Genomic DNA, 25,366 nt, shown 5'->3' with positions numbered 1-25,366 from the left:
TTATTGGATCAATCTCACAGTACCAAAAATATAAAATATTTTCCAAGGCCTCTCCCCCCTCCCATCCCCAAGGGAGACAAAAAAACCCAAAAGCCTTTTTTTAAAAAAGAATCCAAGTTTATTAGTGAATTATAATCCTTTCCTTTAGTGACCCCCCACTCACTTATTACTTATTCCTAATCGTGTTTATCCTTTATCCCATACTTTAACCCTAATATTCTATCCAAAACCTATTGTATTTATTTTGAAGAGGAGAGAGTCGCAACTCTCTACCAGCATTTTATTATTCCTTGGTGAGTGAAAAGAAAAAAATAAAAAAAAAATGTGGTTGTGGCAACTTTCCAAACTGTATGGTGTAGGTTTAGTATCCCTACTAAATATATGTGGTGCTATTTATTTCCCAATCCTATTATGTTTATTTAGAGAGAAAAAAAAAAAAAACAAGGAAAGGGAGGGGGGAGAGGCAGGGAACAATAAAATTCCTAATTACCACCCATATAATTCTCATAAAATAGAGTTTGCTTAAATTCAAGCCAACTCTTCCACGTGTTGTCATATTTTATTTCAGTATTATTCTGTATATGTATTGCTTCTTCCATACATCTAATTTTATCGATCTCCCTGAACCACTCCTTTATCGTCGGGATATTTTTTAACTTCCAAAATTTCGGGAGCCAAGTGTGTCACATATCTGATGGACTTGAGACACGAGGACCTGTTGCTGTGCCTCTTCCCCCACATCAAGGAGAGGGGACAGACCTGCACCTGAGCTAGCTAAAGCTGCCTTTAGAAACTGAGTTGGCAGAGAGTCGCTGCATCTTCAGGATCTGAGTGGAGAGACTGCAGCCTGTATGAAGATACGGGACGTGATCACTGCTGATCGCCAAGCCATTGGGACCTGATTAGCCACCTGCCAGGAAGTAGTGAGCTGAACTACACGTCCTAAACACCCACCACACACTGTTAGCCAAACAGCGATTGCTCTTAAAAGGGACAGTGCACCACCTAAAGAAAGACCCCACCGAAAGGCGGCAAACATTGACTACTAGGCGCCTTTCAATTTCTCTAGGGGTACCCCCAATCTAAGAATGCATACATCACCAGGGGTGGGCTGGGCCGGGTGGCAATTTCCCCCCAGGCCATCCTAACTTATGTTAAAAATGGCTATGTTTTAAGGATGTTGGCAGTCCCATACACTCAATTCTCATAAATAATCTTCTTCTTCTATGTTAAAAATGGCCGACGGCGACTGCCATTTTTTTCCCTTCTCCAGAAAGTCGGGCCGGGGGCTTGGCCACGGCGGCCAGCCGCTGTAGCATTCTGGGAGTTGTAGTCTGTGCTCAAGTGCAGAGGAAACAACTCCCGGAGATCGGAGCCTTGGAGGCAGGGCGCGCCAGGGAGTTGGGATGCGTGACTGGCTCGGGCTGCTGGGCTGGGCGCAGGCAGCAACTTTACCCCAGGACCATCACCCCCTCAGAAGGCTGTGGCGTGCAAGGACCTGCTGACCTGAGCTGCCAGGTGAGAGACCCCCACATCCCATTCCCTCCCCCCATTTATCCTGCCCCATTGATCAGGCTGCATTGGATGGACACTGGTGAGCCTGCACTGATGGGGCTGCATTGAAAAACAAGGTGGGCATGGATGGTGAGGCAATTCAGTGGTTCAATGGGCCACTTGACTGGACTTGCCCCCCCAGGCCCAAGGCTGCCAGCCCTCCCCTGTACATCACTGTTGGGATTGTATGCACAAGGGTACACCAGGACCCTTTTTGCTTCTTCTGAACTGGTCGAGGTTCTTTAGAGACTCTAGTAACCCACTTAAGGTTCAAGTTAACAGTGCTGTAGCTCCTTTAAGTGCAAGTTAGTGATTAGTTGCCCAGCGGTCCGTTGCAAATGGTCTTTAGTAAAGAACCCTAAAAGTGTGTCAGCGGTGACCGAGCAGCTTATGGAGTCGTGGCAGAGCGGAGGACCCATCATCGCCAGCGGTTCCTTCTGTGGTAGTGCTACAATGCATGCAATTAAAAAAAAAACACGAAAATGGCTCTGGCAGGTAAAGGGTTAAATGATATGACAGGGCAGGCTCAGGAATAGCAGCCAGCATTTAGTTACACCTCTGTATTTTAGATACAGTGCACATTTCTTTCGATCTGTCTCTGTCGCTGCATCACAACTGAAGAAAAAAAAACTTGGCAGCTTCAATCACTGAACTCTCTGAATTCCTCCACTGGTGGACACATTAGCAGGTCTCCCACATTCATTTTTTTTTTCTCATGCGCACTGCCCCTTTAAGGGCCGCCTGTTTATGTGGAAGGCTCGCGCTGCTTTCCAGGAGCGGAAGAGTTAATCTGTCCAGCGCGAGCTCCACAACAGGCGGGTGGACCTCGGTGGGAGCCACGCCCCCCTCGCGCACGGGCTCCAATAGGATTCTCCGCTCGCATCTCCTCGACCAATAGATTTTCAGATCGCGTTGAGGGGAGAATAAAGAAGAAAAAAAAAAAAAACCGCCGCACGGGGCCGTCCGTTACCTCACAGGTTGGCTGCGTGTGGCCGCCTCAGCACGGTCGCTGTTGTGAGGTAACAGAACGGAGAGCGCCATGGAGACAGCGGGCCGTGTTACTCACCTGCTTGCATCATTAGCAAGAGGGGGAGGAAGAGAGGGGGGAAAAAAGGCAGTCTAGGGAATAATAAATGTGCGTCACACGGTCGTTCTCTACGTCAGTCAGCCCTGACCCATCGGAAGGGGGCTCGCTGTGCTTTGTATGCGGCGCCAGCACACAGCCTGAGGGAAGGAAGAACTCTCCCTCACCAACACTGTATGAAAACACACCCGGGCATGGGACACTTTACCACGGGACGGCCATTATACAGCCAGCGTGTGGCAATCCCTGTCATGAGTCAGCGCGCGGGGCAGCCCCCCCATTCTCCCGCGCATTTCTAATTTAACTGCGCCACCAGCGCCACGTCACCGCCCAACTCTCCGTCGCCGCGGTAACCAGGGTGGGCGGGGACACGCGCTTGGCTGCGGCTCAATAAAGCTGGTTGAAAGAAAAAAAAAAAAGAAGGAAGGAAGGAGTGGTGCCACGTGACTATGTGCGCATCCAGTCATGTGACTTTCCTCTTCCATAGGAAGCACCCTGGTCACAGAGAAGAGATGGGGACTGTGCTGGACATCAAGATCAAGAGGGCTAATAAAGTCTACAGGGAGGGGGTAAGGTGACCACAGACTCAGGGGAGGGGCAGCTGCTGTCACTGCAATCTTCTGTACTTGGAGAGGTCATAATGAACTGAATACATCCCAGGGGCAGCAACACTGAAGTGTTCAGAGGTTTAGAGTTCAGTTTCCTTGGAAACCGCTTGAGTAGAAAAGCCTGTCACCTGCCTGCATGCTATAGAGAAGGGCCCCTGCTGTCTGTGTGGAAGCAGCGGTCTCTCCGCAGAGGTCTGACACCACCTTTCTTTTTTTTTTTTTTATTTACTGAGTCAGAGCCAGAGCTCTCCAATCATTGATGACCGACATCTGTACTGAATTGACCATTATAGCTCTGAAGTGAGTGAAGTGTTTGTTATGTCGAGGCGATCGCTGTATATTCCTTGCCCATACCTCCCAGTGTTTTGAGATGGGAATGAGGGACTCCTATTAGCAAAAGGTACGCAGGCATAGAACACACCCCCTGCTACGCCCCTCTTAAAGGAGAATTCTACAAAAAAAAACGATTAGTTAAACCCACAAGTGCTTTTATTTATTTTTTTTCCCCACTACTATTACTTTATATTGGCTTTTGAAACTTACAGATGTAGCAATTTAGAAATTGGATGAAACGTTTAGCACTGGGAAACACTTCTTTTTTTTTTTTTTTTTCTTTTTTAAATATATAGATCAGAACAAAATGAGGACATAGGGACATTGCTCCGAATCAGGGACAGTTGGGAGCTATCCTTGCCGGTCCTATCGCTCCAGTGCCCCCCCCCCACTCCGTCTGGACGGTGGGCGGAGTTTATGCATCATCCTATACCAGTGATGGCGAACCCTGACACCCCAGATGTGTTGGAACTACATTTCCCATGATGCTCATGTCCTCTGCAGTAGAGTTGAGCATCATGGGAAATGTAGTTCCAACACATCTGGGGTACCAAGGTTCGCCATCACTGGCCTATACAGTGGGGACATCAAAGTGGTTGTAAACCCTGTACAACCACTTTTACCTACAGGTAAGTCTATAATAAGGCTTACCTGTAGGTACTGGAAATATCTCCTTAATGTGTACGGTTTAGCTTATATTTACCATATAAGCTTGTGCCAACGTCATCGGCGCATGCGCACTAAAGAAAGGGCACGTGTCGTGACCATCGGCTCCTGCGCGACTCCGGCCAGTCAGTCAGAGAGTCGGAGTCTGCGGCCCCCCGGAAGGAAGAGGGGTGAAGATGGATGCTTCCACACAGCAGGGACATCGCGGGCTTCCTTTGCAGATAAGTGCAACATAATGGGCTAGTATGCGATGCTTACTATCCCATTATGCTTTTACTTTGCAGGGGGAAAAAGAGGAAGTAAAACCCATCAGGCTTACATCCTCTTTTTAACCCTGTATGGTAAGTTTTTAGGATACTGGATCACAACTTACAGTGGAGTAGACATGTGCAGTTCGTTTCGGTCTGAATTAGTTTAACGAATTTCGGCAAATTTTGTTAATTTGGAAAAATCAGAATTAAGGAAAAAACCCATTTAACAAATTTGTGTCCGAACACAGATCGTTGTACCAGGCTGCTGCATGCGGGCCTTGTACCATGTGATCACTGTGACTAATCGCAGTGATCACATGTCGTTTGTAAAGAATGGCTTTCATTCATAGCCATTGTATGAGATTGTGATTAGTCGCAGTGATCACATGGTACAGGGACAATAACCGTGGACCTGTACCATGTGATAGCTGTGGTCAATAACAACTATCACAATTGTACACAATGTATAAACGATTGCCTATTAGTGACAATTGTATAAGCAATCAGTGTGACACTCTACTGCACCTGGTGACAGTATGGGGGGAAAAAAAAGTGAAACAAAAAACAAATTTTTTGAATTTCTTAATTTTCCAAAAATGTGACAAAAAAAAAAAATTACAACTTCAAAAAACATGCCATGCCTCCTACCTTGGGTGCCTTTCAAAAAAGGGGTCATTTGGGGGATAGTTGTACTGTCCTGACATTTTTGGGCGTCAAGAAATGAGATAGGCCGTCAGTACACCAGGATTGATCAATTTTCATATATGTACAGTTGTGCTCATAAGTTTACATACCCTGGCAGAATTTATGATTTCTTGGTAATTTTTCAGAGAATATGCATGATAACGCAAAAACATTTCTTTCACTCATGGTTAGTGTTTGGCTGAAGCCATTTATTATCAGTCAACTGTGTTACTCTTTTTAAATCATAATGGCAACAGAAACTACCCAAATGACCCTGATCAAAAGTTTACTTACCCCAATTGTTAATACCATGTATTGCCCCCTTTTAACATCGATGACAGCTTGAAGTCTTTTGTGGTATTTGCGGATGAGGCTCTTTATCTTCTCAGATGGTAAAGCTGCCCATTCCTCTTGGCAAAAAGCCTCCAGTTCCTGTAAATTATTGGGCTGTCTTCCATGAACTGCACATTTGAGATCTCCCCAGAGTGGTTCAATGATATTGAGGTCAGAAGACTGAGATGGCCACTCCAGAACCTTCACTTTATTCTGCTGTAGCCAATGACAGGTTGACTTGGCCTTGTGTTTTGGATCATTGTCATGTTGGAATGTCCAAGTACGTCCCATGCGCAGCTTCCTGGCTGATGAATGCAAATGTTCCTCCAGTATTTTTTGGTAACATACTGCATTCATCTTGCCATCAATTTGATCAAATTTCCTGTGCCTTTGTAGCTCACACATCCCCAAAACATCAGCGATCCACCTTCGTGTTTCACAGTAGGAATGGTGTACCTTTCATCATAGGCCTTGTTGACTCCTCTCCAAATGTAGTGTTTATGGTTGTGGCCAAAAAGCAAAATTTTGGTCTCATCACTCCAAATGACTTTGTGGCAGAAGGTTTGAGGCTTGTCTCTGTGCTGTTTGGCGTATTGTAAGCGGGATACTTTGTGGCATTTGCGTAGTAATGGCTTTCTTCTGGCGACTCGACCATGCAGCCCATCTTTCTTCAAGTGCCTCCTTATTGTGCATCTTGAAACAGCCACACCACATGTTTTCAGACAGTCCTGTATTTCACCTGAAGTTATTTGTGGGTTTTTCTTTGCATCCTGAACAATTTTCCTGCCAGTTGTGGCTGAAATTTTAGTTGGTCTACCTGACCGTGGTTTGGTTTCAACAGAACCCCTAATTTTCCACTTCTTGAGTAGAGTTTGAACACTGCTGATTGGCATTTTTAATATCTTCAATGTCTTTGTATATCCCTTTCCTGTTTTATACAGTTCAACTACCTTTTCCCGCAGATACTTTGACAATTCTTTTTGCTTTCCCCATGACTCAGAATCCAGAAACGTCAGTGCAGCACTGGATAAAAGATGCAAGGGTCTGTCAGGAGTCCAGAAACTCATTGACCTTTTATACACACACACACACACACACACACACACACACACACACACACACACACACACACACACACACACACACACACACACACACACACACACACACACACACACACACACACACTACAAGCAAACAGATCACAGGTGAGGATGGTTACCTTTTTAATAGCCATTCAAACCCTTTGTGTCAACTTGTGTGCATGTTATCGGGCCAAAATCACCAGGGTATGCAAACTTTTGATCAGGGTCATTTGGGTAGTTTCTGTGGCCATCATGATTTAAAAAGAGTAAACACAGTTGATTGATAATAAATGGCTTCATCCAAACACACTAACACTATGAGTGAAAGAAATGTTTTTGTGTTATCGTTCATATTCTCTGAAAAATGGCCAAGAAATCATAAATTCTGCCAGGGTATGTAAACTTATGAGCACAAGTGTGTGTACACAGACACACACTTATTTTTATATAATTTACCGTATGTATAACACGCACCCTAACTTTAAGAGGGAAGTTTCAGGAAAAAAACTTTCCACAGACCCCTTTCATTATAAAGCCCCCCCTGCACTCCCAGGAGATAAAATGATAAAAATTTCATTTGGATACAGTGTTGTGATTGTCATTCAAAGTGTGACAGCGATGAAATTTGGCCTGGGCAGGAAGGTGGTGAAAGTGCCCGGCGTTGAAGTGGTTAAAGGCTAATTTTTTTTATTCTGAAGATGTTCTACTTGCCTGCACTGTGCAGTGGTATTGCACAGAGCAGTCCCTTACCTTCTCGTCTCAAGTGCCCTGCCGCTGCTGTCTGCTCCTCCTTCCTGTGGGATGCGCGGGCGCTCTCAAGCCGGGCTATGTGCATCCATCGAGGAAACAGCGCAGGAAAGCCCTGTGGCCCTGTCCTCCACTCCCTGTCCACAGGATTTGATTGACAGCAGCAGGAGCCAATAGCTGTCAAATCCTGAGCCTGTGAGGAGAGAGAGACCAGTGCTGTTGCAGACGGGCACAGCGCTGGATCAAGATAGAACTCAGGTAAGTAATTGGGGGGGGGGGGGGGGAGAGGATGATACAACTACTGGGACTTTTTTTTTTACCTTAATACAGAGAATGCAGTAAGGTGTAAAAAAAAAAAAAAAATAGAACCACTTTAATCTTCTTCCTCTAGATCAGTGGTTCTTGCCTCCTGTCCTCAGGACCCACCAACAGGCCAGGTTTGCAAGATAACTGAAATACATCATGATTGCAGTATTCTAGTCTGTATGTCCCCAAGTTAATACTTAAAATCTGGCCTGTTAGTGGGCCCTGAGGGCAGGAGTTGAGAACTACTGCTCTAGACTAAAGGAGCAATTTACCCTGGGGGCACTGCAAGGGTGGATTTTTATTTTTATTTTCATGCAGTTTGGTTCTAACTCCAGCGAAGTTTTATTTACTTGTTTATTTTTGGTTATTGATAGAGTAACAAAGAGTAAGGGCTCGGTAACTCTATTGGTTGGGGGGTAAACCCCCACGATCGTTAAAAGTTCACAATCTTGATTCAAACCCCCCCCACGATCCTAATCCAGCATTTCCACGATTCATGTAGCAAGTGCAGAGCAGTTCTCTGCTCACAGCTATCAAAAAAAAGAAAAAAAAGCATCGGCAATGTTTATCAACAACATTGCTCAGCAAAAAGAAAGATAAAAGGTATCTGTATCTTTCTGTTCATTTACAGATCAAAGGGATGAACTTCGGTCTGCAAATGAAGTCAGTTTAAAGCAACCTTGTCAATTTAAAAAAAAAAAGCTTTTCTTCTCTCGCTCCCTGTGGACTGGATGGCCGTAGCTCTGACTTTTAGGGGGCATGGCAGACTGCAGCAGAGGGACCACTGCTTATACATACAGTGTGACAGTCTGGCTCTGCTGTATGCAATAGGGGTGCAGACAGCTATGGATGCGGGCTCCTTGACTATCTAGACTAGAATGGTAAGCGATCACTATCCCATTCTAACAAGCAAGTAAGCTATTTGTAGTGTTTTTTTTTTTTTGGGTTGCTTTTTGCTGGGGTTCAACTGGGCTTTAAAATGTTTGTTACCCCTACAGTTGGTAGGCGAAGCTGAGCGGAGTGCAGGAGAAGTGATCATGTGACACCGCCGGGATCAGTGGGCATAGTACAAGATGGATTTAGTTGGTAGGGAGAAGCAGAGCATGCACAAAGCGGTGGCAACGCTGCAGTGCCTGGAGTGTCCGATTTCACGGTTCGCACTGCGTTTTGCGAACTGATCTGCGGGTATCATTAACTTTACAGTGACACCCGCAGCAGTTCGCAGAGAGCACTGTGTGAACTGCCTGCGAGTCGGATGTGATGTGCGAACCCACACTGGAATCACTGTGGTTCCCGCATCGCATAAGTTTGAACCCAGCCTTCATGTAACAAATGTTTGTTTAGAGGCATTAGATTCTAATAATAATAATCTTCTAATGATTAGAAGACAACTAAAGTGTTGCTGTATCAGTGACTACATGGAAAGGTGCTTGATGAGCTCCACCTGGTGTCCAAAATCAGGATTGCACATCTGCAGTACCACTGGAAAGATTTGCCGTTGTGTTCTGTAGCCTCAAAATGATATTTCTCTCAGTGATGAGGTCTATAATACTTCTGCTACAAAAGTCAGATGCCATTGTCTTCTGTTTTGCTCCTGAGACTGATATAAGCAGATGCTTTAAATGGAAACCTTGGTGTATTCCTTCCTTTTAACTGCTTGCTGACCATATACTGTATCTATACGGTGGCAAAACGGCTCCTCTGCACAGGATCACGTACCTGCATGTGATTCTGCACTTCTGGGTCAGGGGTGCGCACCGCCGCCGACCTGCTCTCTCTGTGATTGGCTCCCGCTGTGTCCAATTGGCGCGTCTGGCGGACGCAATTTCTGCTGGGACCCACCGATCGTTCCCAAGAGAGTAAGAATGGCGGTCTTCTTATGTATAAACAAGGCAGACTGCCGTTCTGTGAGAAGGAGAGGTAGTGATCCTGTGTTTCTGCTTAGCAGGAACACGGATCTCTGCCTTCCCACAGTACAAGCACCTCCCCAACAGTTAGTAAGTGTCATTTAGTACAATACAGAAAGAAGCATTCAGATAAGAAATTTTTGTCATTAGTACAGTGACAGTATATATTTTTAGCACTGATCATTGTATTGGTGTCAGTGGTCCCTAAAAGAAAGTGTCCCTTAGTGTCCGCTTTGTCTGCTGCAATGTCGCAGTCCCGCTATAAGTTGCTGATCGCCTCCATTACTAGTAAAAAGATAAAAAATTTCCGTAAATATATCCCATAGTTTGTAGACTCTATAACTTTTGTGCAAACCAATCAAACGCTTATTGGGATTTTTTTTTTTTTTACCAAAAATATGTAGCAGAATAAATAATTTTTTTGTTTAATGCGCAAAAAATAAAAACCGCAGAGATTATCAAGTGCCACCAAAAGAAAGCTCCATTTGTGGGACAATAGGACATATGTTTTATTTGGGTACAACTGTGCAATCCTCAGTTAAAGTAAAACAGTGCCGTATTGCAAAAAATGGCCTAGTCATGAAGGGGGGGAAATCTTCAGGAGGGCAAGTGGTTAACAGACCAAGCTGTCCAGCAAAACTGGCAGTTAAAGGGCTGAGACAAACCCTTTGAAACTGATGGGTGCTTACAATGGTCAGCTTTTATAAATTAAGTTAAAGTATTAGGGTTGCACCGATACTGTGTGTTTTTTATTTTTTTTTACCAGAAAGTACGAGTACCGCTACTGTTGGTCAAGTACTCATCGATACCGAGTACCAATACCTTTTGCGTGTGATTTAAACCCATAAAAAAATGAATAGGCTCAGGTTTTCTGCACCGCTCATGTGTGTGAACCCAGGCTTGTGATAGTGATCCCAGCCTGGGTTCACTCAGGAGCGGTGCCGGAAACCGCATGCGATTCAGACAGGAATTGCAACGCATTCCTGTTCAAATTGTATATGATTCTTTGCAATGCTATTTGAGCCCAGTCAGCTTTTATGGGCTCAAATCGCACTGCAAAAGTATTGGTTTTGGGTTTCAGAGCGGTTTACGCGAGTACTCGTGAAGATACTCTGTATTGGCAGCGATACCTATATCGGTGCAACCCTAGTGTTTATACCTAAAGGAAGAAAGAAATAGTTTGCTGTAAGGCTCGGTTCACACAGGGGCAGGACGACTTGCAGGTCGCCTCACCGAGGTGACCTGCACACGACTGCCACGGCGACTTGCAAAACGACTTCTGTATAGAAGTCTATGCAAGTCGCCCCAAGTCTCCCCCAAAGTAGTACAGGAACCTTTTTCTAAGTCGGAGCGACTTGCGTCGCTCCGATTAGAATGGTTCCATTGTACAGAACGGGAGGCGACTTGTCAGGCGACTAGGTCGCCTGACAAGTCGCCCCCGTGTGAACCGGCACTAACTGCTTAAAAAGTATCAGCTGGCGTTTGGCTTTAATTTGTTGATCACTTATCCGAAGTCCATCTAACAGTACCCTCTTCAGACCATGCTACTCTCCAAGGGTTACTCTAGTAGACATGTGCAATACGTTTCGTTCCAAATTAATTTTCTAACGAATTTCGACAAATTAGTTAATTCGGAAATACCTGAATTAACGAAAACCCGTTTAACGAATATTCGTAAAATCCAAACTAATAACAAACTAATAATAACTTAAATATTAAATTATAGGTATTGGACTTGTCTTTCAAATTTGGCTGTTAGTGAACGTAACTAATACGAATTTTTCTCTAGTCGTCTGTCCCGGACAGCACTAGAGATAGGCTCCACCTCCAGAGGCAGGAAACACAAAAATCCATAAAGGGCGGCTTCCATCCCTCTTCCCCTGTCTTTGTGTTTCCTCCACCGGAGGAGGAGGCTAGATGGGAGCTCTCCTTCCCCTGAGCCTAGGCAGGGCTGCCTATGGCGGAGGGGGAAGGAGGTCTTCAGGTATCTGTAAGCAGGGATGGCAGGCATCTAAGTCCCCCGGTCAGGCTGCAGAGAGCTGATACCAGCGTCCTCCTCCATGGATAGCCCAGGGAGGGCTGGCGCTCCCTGCACAAGGCTCACGGCAGTCTGATGGCCAGATACTGTGGTATCTTGGCGCGAGTCCAGTAGGGGGCGGGCGTAGGCCTCTAGTTCCGGGACTTCCAGCACATTACTTCCGGGTCGTGCGGTGAGCGTGGACGCCGGATCCATGGCTTCTTGGGTGGAGCGAGTTGGAGCGACACCAGAGCAAATTTGTCGAGCAGCAACATGGTCAAGCTACTCGACTTTCATAAATCATTATAGATTGGACCTTATCTCAGTGCAAGTCCAAGTGTTTGGGAGAAAAGTCCTCCAAGCGGTAGTCCCCCACCCCCCCCCCCCCCCAATCTGGTAAGTTCTCATCAATCCTCTCTAGTGCTGTCCTGGACAGACGACTAGAGAAAACCAGAGTTAGACTTATCGGCAACTCTGTTTCTGGGAGTCGTTGAGGACAGCAAGGATTCCCTCTCTATATGCTGTTATAAATTTGGACGAGTCTTTTTTTTTTTTTTTTTTTTTTTTTAGAAGCCGTTCCAGGGAAGTTCTCGGATAAAGACTGGGGAAGAGGGACAGAAAGCCGCCCTTTATGGATTTAAATTTCGTGTTTTCTGCCTCCAGAGGTGGAGCCTATCTCAACTCTGTTTCTGGGAGTCGTCCAGAACAGCACTAAACGGTAAGTCCAACAATAATAAATAATAATAAAAAGTTATTACTATTATAATTTGTTTCGTTCCGTTCACCAACAGCCAAATTTGAAAGGAAAGTTATTAGTTATTCTTTCGGATTTTCTTTCTTATTTTCGAATTTACGAATCACGCTCATACCGAATGACCCTGAAAAAAAAAAAAAAAAAAGAATGAAATGAACAAATTTTTCGGCAGTGCACATGTCTACTCTGTAGCTCCTCCATAGATGGGGGAGCCACCCAAAGGCCGGCCATAGATGGTTCATCAGGAACCGGCCGAAATTCGAACTGTATGTGGGCAGGCTGATTGTACCAAGTCGATCAATCGACTTGGGCACAACTGGGCGGCACAGTGGTGTAGTGGGTAGCACTTTCGCCTAGCAGTAAGAAGGGTCGCTGGTTCAAATCCCAACCACGACACTACCTGCCTGGAGTTTGCATGTTCTCCCTGTGCCTGCGTGGGTTTCCTCCGGGTACTCCGGTTTCCTCCCACACTCCAAAGACATGCTGGTACGTTAATTGGATCCTGTCTAAATTGGTCCCTAGTATGTATGAATGTGAGTTAGGGACCTTAGATTGTAAGGTCCTTGAGGGTAGGGACTGATGTGAATGTACAATGTATATGTAAAGCGCTGCGTAAATTGACGGCGCTATATAAGTACCTGAAATAAAATAAAATAAAAAAACTAGCCTGCCAGATTCACTTGTAATTCTCTCTAACCACTAGCAATAATCACTGTCTTCTCCTGGCGGGGACACAACCCCCGCCCCCCGCCGGGAGCAGATGATTGCTCGGATCCCCTGTCAGCATTGTCTGTATTGATGGGGGAATCTTGCAATTTTTTTTCTTTCTGTAACCCGTGGTTGCAGGAAAGAAATTTGCATGGTTTATGGCCTGTTTTTTAAAGTGTTTGTTAACCCCAAAAAAAAAAAAAAAAAAAGAAAATTCAGATTCTGGTCCCTTAAAACAGATTACACTGCACAGTGCTTGTGCTGTGTAATCTGCCCCCCTCTAAACTGTAAAAAAAAAAACCTCCCTGAATCTGCCATTACAATCAGCCTGCCCACACTATACTGACCACGATAACCAGGGCTACTCAACCCTGATCACTGTGGTCAGAGTGCATCTCTCCGTCATATGCTGCCCTGCTCTCCTCTTCTCTCTCCTCCCTCACCCCCTCCTTCCTGCCTGTCAGCTGTGTCTCTGTCTGAAGACAGCTATAAAGAGGTATCTAGAACGCTCGTTTTTACGAAGGACTTGCGTAGTGTGGTATGCCAGCCTCTAATAGAGGGGGCACTGAACAGGAGGGAGGGGCCAGGATCACAGAAGACAGACCTGAGAAGAGGAGGATCTGGGCTGATCAAGGTCATTGTTGTTCCACTACATTCTAAGGCTCCCAGTCCATCGGTTGTCATCTGGAATACCATACTTTTAACAGCTCTCACTGATCCTCTGTAGTGGGGGATCATGAGTCTCTGGTAAGCGGCCATTTTTTACCTGTGGTGGTGGATCAAGCACTTTTTCTTTACACAGCAGGAATTTTCGTTGATATGAAGTTGTCTATATCACACTGGTGATTTATTTTTCGCACATGGACTTAAGTTTATTATTTATCAAGCAATCTATAGTTGATGGACTATTACTTTGTCAACTCTAAACAGGTAACCTATAAAAATTTTTAAAGCGTTACCTATGGAGATTTTGAAATTTGGCGCCATTCCACGAGTGTGTGCAGCATGACATGTTGGGTATCTATTTACTCTGTGTAATATCCTCTTTCACATTATACACAAAAATTGGGCAGACGTTACTGTTTCTATTGGGGTTTTTTGTTTCCAAAAAAAATTGCTGTGCAAATACCATATGACATAAAAAGTTGCAACGACCGCCATTTTATTCCCTAGGGCAGTGATGGTGAACCTTGGCACCCCAGATGTTTTGGAACTATATTTCCCATGTTGTACATGCACTCTGCAGTTTGGTTGAGCATCATGGGAAATGTAGTTTCATCTGGGGTGCCAAGGTTCACCATCACTGCCCTAGGGAATAAAATGGTGGTCGTTGCAACTTTTTATGTCATATGGTATTTGCGCAGCAATTTTTTTAAGCTCATTTTTTTGTTTAAAGCAGCAGTTTCCTACCAGCAATCCAATGTCCAGAAATACTTTTTTGAACATCCTGTGTGCATGTAGCCTTGGATGAAACTGTAAAAACAGGCAGATATAAAAAAATACAGTAACGTGTATTCATTTAAAAAAAAAAAAAAAAAAAAAAAAAATCTGTTTATAGCAGAGAGCAGATACCGCTGTCATCTCTCGGCTGAAAGACACAGTGGAGTTGATTTACGAAAACGGGAGAGTGCAAATTCTGGTACAACCGTGCATGATAGCCAATCAGCTTCTAACTTCAGCTTGTTCAATTTAAAAAAAAAAAAACAACAAAAAAAAATGGAGGCTAATTGGTTTCTGTGCACAGCTGCACCATATTTTGCACTCTACAGTTTTTTAGTAAATCAACCCCTGTGTCTACTCCACACCATGCAGTGCCATTCATATATTGTAGACCACGGTGTCTCAGAGGATTGTCTCTGCATAACGCTGTCGAGAGAACTCTATGATTGGAGGACAGGCAGGTCACATGACTTTGACAGTCCAAAGCTCTCCTCAATTTTTTTTTCTCTTCTTTTTATTCCTTCATCAAATATTTTAAATGGAGTCCCAAAGCCAGCAAAGCATAATGCACATTTTGAAGCACTCCACTCTGCTCTATAAATTTGCTGGTAATTTTTTTTTTTCCCCGTAACAGCTATATAGCTACAATAAGGCTGTACTACTACTTTTATAATGTTTAACTGCAGCTTCTTCGATTACATGAATTTATCTTCATATCTGCTTCCTATTATCCTCTGTACTGGGGCACCTGAGAGAAGGAGAGCAGCACAAAGGGCCAATCGGTGTTTGTTGCAGTACAACTGTGACCAAAAGTTTTGAGAATGACAAAAATATTCATTTTCACAAAGTCTGCTGCCTCAGTTTTTATGATGGCAATTTGCATATACTCCAGAATGTTATGAAGAGTGATCAGATGAATTGCAATTAATTGCATAGTCCCTCTTTGCCATTGAAATGAATTTCATCCCATAAAAAAAATTTCCACTGCATTTCTGAAGAAGGCTTCAGGGCACCCAAGAAAGTCCAGCAAGAGCCAGGTCTCCTACAGTTGATTCAGCTGCAGGATTGGGGCACCACCAGTGCAGCTTCCTCAGGAATGGCAGCAGGCAGGTGTGAGTACATCGGCATGCACCATGAGGAGAAGACTTTTGGAGGATGACCTGGTGTCAAGAAGGGCAGCAAAGAAGCCACTTCCCTCCAGGAAAAACATCAGAGACAGACTGATATTCTGCAAAAGGTACAGGGATTGGACTGCTGAGGACTGGGGTAAAGTCATTTTCTCTGATGAATCCCCTTTCTGATTGTTTGGGGCCTTTGGAAAAAACCTTGTCCTGAGAAGAAAAGGTGAGCGCTACCTTCAGTCCTGGGTCATGCCAACAGTAAAGCATCCAGAGACCATTCATGTGTTTGGTTGCTTCTCGGCCAAGGGAGTGGGCTTACTCACAATTTTGCCTAAGAACACATCCATGATTAAAGAATGGTACAAAAACATCCTCTGAGAGCAACTTCTCCCAACCATCCAAGAACAGTTTGGTGAGGAACAATGCTTTTTCCAGCATGATGGAGCACCTTGCCATATGGCAAAAGTGATAACTAAGTGGCTTGAGGGGACAAAACATCAACATTTTGGGTCCATGGCCAGGAAACTCCCCAGATCTTAATCCCATTGAGAACATGTGGTCAATCCCATGTTGTCAAAACCCCACAAATTCTGACAAACTTCAAGCACTGATTATGCAAGAATTGGCTGCCATCAGTCAGGATGTGGCCCACAAGTTGATTGACAGCATGCCAGGGCAAATTGTAAATTACACTTAATGTCATTTTCAATAAAAGCCTTTGACACTTATGAAATGCTTGTCATTATACTTCAGTATACCATAGTAACATCTGACAAAAAGATCTAAAAATGGTGAAGCAGCAGACTTTGTGAAAATTAATTCATATTTGTGTCATTCTCAAAACTTTTTTGGCCAACAGCTGTACACACACGTGCCGACAGGTGGACTGCATAGAGTTGCTGCTGCTCCTTTATTGTCCAATGAGCAGGCTGGGTGTGGGCCTTTGACCATACTGTACTGCCAACCCATTAGCTGTCAAGAATCTGACCATGTTGAAAGATGGGGTGTCTAGAACAAAAAATATGATGGGGTGGCGATAAAATTTTTGTATTTATACCCTTCCAGACCCCCCCCCCCCCCCCCAACTTTTTATGCCATGACTTACTTCCACAATTGAGCAACTTTTAAATGTCTTGTACTCTGTTACTGCAATTGATTTTGTACCTCCAAATTAAAAACTTTTGGTATATAAAAAGAAAAATGTATTTGTTTGCCTAGAGTTTCGGAAAATAAATATAACCAAAACTTCTGTGCTGCCCGGTTCTCGTTTCATTGTACAGTGTGTGTAAATGGCTGACCATTCTTTGCTCTTTCTATAGGAAGTCTTATCGGGAGTCGTGGTGGTGATGAGTAAGGACACGGTTCAGCATCAAGGCATCACCCTCACAATGGAGGGGTCTGTTAATCTGCAGCTTAGTGCGAAGAGCGTTGGTGTGTTTGAGGCCTTCTACAATTCAGTAAAGGTAAATATACTATAGCAGAACGTAATGCTCCATTTCCGTTCACACAGGGTCCTCTTCATCTCTTAGGTACTGGGCGGTCCTCAATAATGCATCTGTGTATGTTGAGAACCGTGAAAAATAGCACTGGACACATAGGGTTGAGACTCTGTCATTGCTTTCTTAGTCACATTCCACCCGGCCTATAGCAAAATGACGGCCGGGCAGTGGCTCTCCCGTTCTAACTGGGCGTCATATGGCAACCAGCAAAATAAGCCACTTATGCGCCCCGATCTGTAGTGGGTGGCGATCGGTAGTGGGGTGTGTCGCTCCAACACACTGCATCTCCGATCACGGTAAATGTGTTGAGCTCTTTACCATGTGATCAGCTGTGTCATCTCTCCTGACAGAAGGGATCTGCACTGATAATTGCAGTGATTATCAGTCCAGGCCCACCAGTGATGCTTGTCGGTGCCCATCATTGCCGCCCATCATTGCCACCTATAGGTGCCCACAAAGACTGCCCATCATTGCCACATCAGCGCACATCAGTAAAGGAGAAAACATACTTATTTACAAATTTTTATCACAGAAACACAGAACTTTTTTTTTTTTTATTTAACAAAAAATAAAAAAGCCAGTTGTGATTAAATACCACCAAAAGAAAGCTCTATCTGTCTCAAAAAAATGGTAAAAATGTTGTTTGGGTACAGTGTTGCATGACCGTGCAATTGTCAGTCAAAGTGCAATAGCGCTGAAAGCTGAAAATGGGCCTGGGCAGAAATGGGGTGAAAGTGCCAGGTATTGAAGTGGTTAAAGTATTGATGTTGATGTGAAAATTCTGGTTCCAAGACTATGGTCTCCTTGGCTTGTAGCACAATGTAACAAAAATGGAAATTGATGCGCCACACCACTGTTAAGAGGTGCAGATACAACTTTATTCCAATAAAAGTCAGGGTAACAATCCAAAAAGTGCCCAATGTGTTTCAGGTGTTCCCTTCATCATGGCTAGAAAAACACAGAAGGACATCTCTGTATCAATCCGATGTCACATGTATTGATATGTAGATGTCCTTATGTTTTTTTTCTAGCTCTAAATAAAATGTGTTGGCTACTTTTTGGATTGCCTCCCTGACCTTTTATTGGGATAAAATTGTATCTAGACCCCTTAGCAGTGGTGTGGCACGTTGGTTTCCATTTGTGACTGCAGGGGCCCACACAGCGGTCATTGCATTGAGGCCTGCATTGACCATGTCCTCAGTCTGATACTGAGCGTCATTCAACCTGGAAGATGCTGGATATCTTGTGGTGGAAAGGAATTACTACCTGAGGCTTCAATTTTCCCAGTGGAGGTTAAAAAGACCCCTAATTGAAAGCCTGGAAGAAATCCAGAGTCAATTTGCAGGAAGTAAAAGAGCACATAAATGTGATACTTGCTAATGATAAACTACCCTGCTTCCTCAAAGACTTGCAGCCCAAATACCAAAGATTTGGAACCCATGGCTTAATTATGCCATTTCCTCTCTGAATCCCTCTGTCCTTGGCTGTCTATAGTTTTTCACCTTGGTTTTGGTCCTGGGCCCCTCGGAAAAAAATTCCTTGCCCCACTCGCTCTACCTACTTCTTCCCATTCCTTTTTTCATCATGACTCCCTTTTCCCCTTGAACAATATCTCCCCCCCCCCCCCACCCCTTGGATGACTATTACAAGTAATTGCACAATGCTGCCCTCTATGGTTGGAAGTTCATAACCTACCTAGTAGGTCCCGGAGAACCCACTGTTGAATTTCACCACCTTGTATGCCTTGATCTTTGCTGCCTCTGTATGTTGGTCCATTGCCAGCATTGCCATATTATCCGACACAGATAAAAATGCATTCTAAATGCATCTGGGTCAGTTTTTTTTTTTTCATTTCTGCCTGGATTGTTGCTTTAGCCCGGGTTCACACCTATGCGAATTAGGTGCGGCTTACACCGCATCTAATTCGCAGGACATTTTAAAATACATTCATATGAATGCATCTGGTTCACATATGTGCGTTGCATTCGCACTGCGCATTGCACAAAAAACGTGTGCGTTTTTTGGGCATTGCGGTGCGAACTACAAGCCTATTATCTCCTATGGGAACGCATCTGATTCGCAGATGCATTGCGTTCTGAACAAGGATTTTCTCTTTCTCCTCACTACACCTCCCCCTCTCCCCCCCCCTCCCTCCCTCCCTCCCCCCCCCCTCTCCCTGCTCTCTAATCCTGAGCAAAAACGCAATGAATCCGTTGAACAGGAGATTGTTATCTCCCCAGTGAAACCTGAGCTTCAATTCGCACCGCACATGTGTGAAACCAGGCTTAAAGAGTAAATCCACTCCAAAAACATTCCCCTCTGGGTGATCTATGTACATTGCAGGGATTTTAACAAACTTTGTTGCAGATTCATACCTTGTTGTTATTCTGAAGAAATCGATCTGTTTCTTTGTCCATGTGCGGAGTGAATCTGTATGGGAGTGGTTTTATAATTATCAATTAGCTGCTGCACTTGCAGGGCTCTAATAAGGACATTAGCGTGGTCTGCATCCCTTTTTAGACGTGATTTTCCTTTGGCAGTATCTCACAAGACATTTTTGTTGCAGGGGATACCAAAAATCTGACTTGTATTTTAGTGCAGACTTCTGGGAAAATCAATAAGCCAATCACACAAGCCAGAAATTACATTTTCACGGGGTGTTTTATACCATCTGTGTACAGAAGGCCTCCAGGTAGCTATATTGCATTGCATTTTACATAAAATTACAGAGATGCAGATTGAAAAGGAAAGATAGTTTTTAATAACATTAAATCACAATATGACTTGAGTTGCCCTTTAACATAAGTCTTTGGCTAGTCTGTATAGAGGCGCATGTAATCCCTTATTTAATATTAAATCACTAAATGCGGCGATTGATTTATTTCAGCCAATTCAAATCATCAGCAGCACTGTAGAGATGGTTAAGCCAGGAAAAGTTCCCAGTGGTAAAACAGAAATTCCTTTTGAATTCCCCCTTGTCATGAAGAGCAATAAGGTCCTATATGAGACGTACCATGGAGTCTTTGTCAACATTCAGGTGAGTGAGGCGGCTTTCCATACACTCTGTGTGTTCTAGGAATGTGTTTTCATTCTGGTCACAGGCAGTAATGGAGTGTGACCCAGAGCAATACAAATAAAACTGCATGTTTCTGCATTATGAAGCATAAAAAAACTAATTATTTACTCACAAATGCAACATACATTTGCATGATCTTGCTGTAAATATGTGCAAAATGCAGCACTGATATTTTTTTTTGTGTACTAAATGTCTTCAGTGTGCAAATGAATTTTTCTTGCCAAAGCAGAGTCAGTAATTAGCTTTTGGGATATGACTCTATCTTAGCAGTGATGTGCAACTACGCATCAGTTAACGGCTCTCTGCTCTGCCCCTCGAGCACTCACTGGAGCGCTGAGCTGTGGAGGGGGCAGGAGCGGCTGGCTCAGGCTCTCAGCGGCTCACTGAGAGCCTAAGCCAGCTGCCGGTCCAGGCATCTGCGTGGATCCCACCCATATGGTCGGGATCGTTCCAGAGCTTGGGTGGGCTCTGTGACATCAGCCAACAGCGTGCTGTCGGCTGAAACGAGTCACAGGAGTGCAAAATGAGCTGCACTCCTGTGATCCATAGAGGTACGGCCAAAAAAGCTTTGGACATGCTTCTCCTTTAGGCCGGGTTCACATATCTGCAGCTGCGGTTTACAGCATGGGGTCGGTTGCGTTCCTGTACACTGGTTCAGGTGTGGTTCCTGTCCGCATTTTAGACTGAATTCGCACCTGAACCGGACCTAAACATGCACCGGAACACTTTTTCAATCCGGACCGTGGCCACCCAGGACATGTGTGAACCGGCTTCATTGAGAGCCGGTCACACTTGCCTGTCATGTGAACTGAATGCCAGCAAACCCCCATCTAATTTGCATATGTGTGAACCTGGCCTTAGAGGCAAGTGTGACTGCCTCTCAGTGTAGCCAGTTCAAACATGTCCGGGGCGGCTGCGATCCGGATTGTAAAAGGGTCCGGTGCGTGTTTGGGTCGGGTTCAGGTGCAAATTCGGGCTAAAACTCGGACCTGGAACGCACCAGACCTCATGCTGTGAAACGCGGCCGCAGATATGTGAACCCGGCCTTAGGCATTTTTACACAGACAAACATGTTCTATTGAGAGTGCAATGGAAGTTTAAGCAACAGGACAGTTTAAATATGTTGTAAGAAGTCTTATTACACACTGGGGGAGATTTACTAAAGCTGGTCCACTCAGAATCCGGCACAGCTGTGCATGGAAGCCAATCCGCTTCTAAGGTATGTTTGTTTAATTAAGCTTTGGCAATAAAACCTGGAAGCTGATTGGTTACTATGCAGAGCTGCACCAGATTTTGCACTTGCCAGTTTTGGTAAATCTCCCCCATTATTTGTTGCTCCTGTCCTGTGGGCGACAAATGCTTGTAGCATTTTGTTCCATTTTTCCCATTGCTGACATAGCATGGTGTACAGCAGGCTCCCCTCCCCCCACTGTTTTTCTTGTTCAATAATTGCTATTGTAGGTATATCAAAAATGTACAGCAATGCAAACGCACCTAGTCAGGGGTTACAACTGGCGACATAGAGAACATAAGTGTACATACACAGCATAAGCAAAGGAGGAAGAGCCTTCTTCTCAAACAGACACATCCAACTTGAACAACACATATTTTGGGGGGGAAAACCCCATAATTACCAAGGTAGTCAGGACCTTTATGTCAACACCTCCTTAGTGGGCAATCCTGACACCAATAGACAGCCAAAAGGGGCTGAAAAACCCATGAAAAGAGCAGAGAGCAAGACAGGGGAGAGAGGGAAAAGTAAAGTAAAAAAGATAGAAGAGGGGTAAGGCTGGATTCACACCTATGCATTTTTGCATTTTGAAGATTTGCACTACATTCCATTTAACATGGTTTCCTATGGAACACGTTCTGTAGTGCAAATCTGCAAAATGCAAAAAGAACAAAAAATGCCATAGGTGTGAATCCAGCCTAAGGACCCGGGGTCACTCAAAACATCAATTAGAGCCGACCCATGCTTGTCAGGGGGAAATCAGGGAAGGCGTACGTCAAACATGGTTCCCAGATTTTGAGGAACTTGGCGCGTGTGTTGTGGAGAATACTAGACATTTGGACGGTATCGGTGTGTGGTGTGTGTGGTGTTTTTTTTTTTGTTTTTTTTTTAAACTTTTTTTTCAATTTAACTTTTTAAATATTTGTTTATTACAATTCTTTTGTGTGTTTTTTTTTTTTTTTTTTTTTTTTTTATATATATATATATATATATATATATATATATATATATATATATATCTATCTCAGCCCTGTTTGGGGGGGGGGGGTGGCTTTGGTGAGATATCAGGGTTCTTAACAGACCCCTAACATCTCCCTTTTGAGACAGAGAAAAGGACTAAGGACACAGATTCCCCAGTCCCTTTCTCTGTAGCCTCAGCTGCACTGAAGATGAATGGACAGGAGACAGCGGCTCTTCACCATTCATAAACTGAGACATCGTAAACAGTTTGCAATGCTCAGGTATGAATGGACAGAGTCAGTGATCACTGACTGTTCATTCAGAAAAGGAAGGAGTCGGTAAATGACATATATACCGGCTCCTTCCTCCGCTCTCCATCCTGACCAGAGGAGCACAGAGGGGGACTGGAGGAGGACACAGGGGACAGTCAGGGGTGATTGGTGGGGGAGTTGCAAGCACCGATCTCTCTGTATAGATTTCAATAAAGCAGCTGACAGCTGCGGGGAAGGAGAGAGGGCGGCTCCTAGCTGTTTTATTTAAATCTATACAGGGATATCGGGGTGCTTGTAACTCCCTCCACCGTTGCGGCGTTCATCCCCCTGACTGCCCAGGTTTCAGGTCAAGTATCGGAGCATTTGCCTGAGTACAAGTACTCAGGCAAATGCTTGGTATCGGCACCAATACTAGTACCGGTATCGGTGCAACCCTACTGACCGCAAAAAAACCATGATTGTAGTTCTAACCCCTCACCGTTATATCCAAATCTATTAAAAAAAAAGAAAAAAGAAGTTTTGCCTTTTTAGTCAGATCTTAACATTCCACTTCAGTCAGAACATATATTTAGTTTTGTATTGAGCAGACCCTTACTTCCACATCGGGACACAGATGGGAATATCTCCTTACTTGCTGTCAAGACAGGCTAAAATGTTTTTAGTTTTCGAGTAGGAAAAATTCTGAAGTTTTTTTGTTAAACTTTTGTTACTGTCTGCATCCTCATTAGGGAGATTTTCTTTTTTCCTGTCCTTGTGACCCCTATTAGAATTAAAAGGCACCTGTGTCACCAGCATAAACAGCAATTAAAAAAAACCCCATAGAAGTTCTAACCCTTCACCGCTCTGCAAAAAATTGTGTTTTCTGCCTCTGTATGTAGCCATTTGTAATTGATATTGGGACTGTCCTGTGTTTCTTCCAGTACACCCTCCGCTGTGATATGAAGCGATCTCTGCTGGCCAAAGACTTGACTAAAACGTGTGAGTTTATCATTCACTCACAGGTAGGTGCTGCACAGAGGTGTCACCAAAGCTGGACACAAATGGGGCAATAAGATTGTAGATCTAGCCTATTATACTTAGGGGTTCAGTCACACTCGCAGCGTTGCTGAGCGTAAGAACAAGTCAATGCAACAATGCAATTTCCTTTATGTACTTTAACATCATTTGATACCACTGTGCTACATTGGCGTGCCTTGAAAAAAAAATAGGATATGTTCTATCCCCTTGCAGTACTTTCTGACATACTGTAATGCATCACAATGCACGGCAGCACATACAGCCATGGCCAAAAGTTTTGACAATGACACAAGTATTAATTTTCACAAAGTCTGCTGCCTCAGATTTTGTTTTTTTTTTGTTTTTTTTTTCCATAAAGATTTTTTTTAAGAGAAAGAATAACATACTGAGATTTAGGACAGTAGTTGTATGGTTAACAATTGGTAAAACATATTTGTGTTGTGAGAGTCATGTAGCAATGCATAAACCTTGAGAACATTGCTCCATTTCCGAGTCATTCTACAGGTCCATGCGGACAACAGCTATGAGCTGCAAGTAGCTCAAACAACAAGGTCATTTAAAGGTCTATTTGTTTATGGATAAAGTGGTCTTGGTCATCGATTTCTAAGCGGTAAGTGGGCGTAATCGGTTGCGGTGTAGGTTAGGTTCAACGCCGGGAATATATTGGTAATATGTTGAGGTTATGGTGAATGCGATGGAATGGGCTTAAGTGGTATATGCATGTTGTTCTTTTGAGAGAGGCTTGGTTAGGGGAGTGGGGGGGAGGATGAAAGCATGAGGTGCCTCAGACTTCATGATGGCAATTTGCATATACTCCAGAATGTTATGAAGAGTGATCAGATGCATTGCAATTAATTGCAAAGTCCCATTTTGCTATGAAAATGAACTTCATCCCCCCCCCCCCCCCCCAAAAAAAAATTTCCACTGCATTTTTCAGCCCTGCCACAAAAAGGACCAGCTGACCTCAAGTCAGTGATTCTCTCGTTAACACAGGTGTCAGTATTGACGAGGACAAGGCTGGAAATTACTCTGTAATGCTGATTGAGGCCAGGTTCACACTGGTACGACACAACTGTTGTACGACTGTCGATCCGACTTTTCCCTGCAACATCGGTCCTACTTCCATCTGACTTGAATGAACAGGATATGATTTTGCTCTGACTTTGAGATAGTCTGACTTGTCCTTTGACCAATCAAAACAATCTCAGTGTGACATAAATTCCTTTTCCTGCTGCTGTAATCACCATGTCAGATGTCACAAGTCGAATGGTAAGGACAAGGATCTGACTTCAGTGATATTGATTGGGCTGAAGTAGTCGGACCAAAGTAGTGCAGAAACCTTTTTCAAAGTCAGACTGGCTTGTGTCAGACCAGACCAGTTAAGGCAGCTCTCATAGGGAACCATTGATTTGTACACATCATGTGAGATGTGCTCCCAAAGTCGGAGCGTATGTCACACCAGTGTGAAACAGGCCTGAGTTAGAAAAATGGACTTAAGCTTTAAAAGGAGGGTAGTGGTTTAAATCATTTGTTCTTCCTCTGTTAACCATGGTTTCTGCAAGCAAATATGTGCAGTCATCATTGCTTTGCACAAAAGGATTCACAGGCAAGGATATTGCTGCTACTAAGATTGCACCTAAATCAACCATTTATCGGATCATCAAGAACTTCAAGGAGAGAGGTTCAATTGTTGTGAAGAAGGCTTCAGGGTGC

At 44.1% G+C, this 25,366-nt stretch overlaps 1 protein-coding gene across 2 annotated transcripts in view; it reads left to right on the top strand.

Annotated features, from left to right (window-relative positions):
- The first annotated feature begins 2,459 nt into the window (after positions 1-2,459).
- Positions 2,460-25,366, top strand: part of VPS26C (VPS26 endosomal protein sorting factor C) — a 35,551-nt gene continuing 12,644 nt past the window's right edge. Inside the window, exons 1-4 of one of the 2 annotated variants that reach the window (XM_073617206.1) lie at positions 2,460-2,573; positions 16,918-17,061; positions 19,985-20,134; positions 23,557-23,637. In XM_073617206.1, coding sequence (XP_073473307.1) covers positions 16,945-17,061; positions 19,985-20,134; positions 23,557-23,637 — 348 coding nt within the window. In that variant the 5' untranslated portion in view covers positions 2,460-2,573; positions 16,918-16,944. Of the gene's footprint in view, positions 2,574-3,041; positions 3,208-16,917; positions 17,062-19,984; positions 20,135-23,556; positions 23,638-25,366 lie in introns of those variants that run through there. The other variant, XM_073617205.1, reaches the window with a different exon arrangement.

Source organism: Aquarana catesbeiana, linkage group LG02, assembly GCF_042186555.1.
Source record: "Aquarana catesbeiana isolate 2022-GZ linkage group LG02, ASM4218655v1, whole genome shotgun sequence".
Classification (NCBI taxonomy): Eukaryota; Metazoa; Chordata; class Amphibia; order Anura; family Ranidae; genus Aquarana; species Aquarana catesbeiana.
This window is presented reverse-complemented; position numbering and strand designations above follow the sequence as displayed.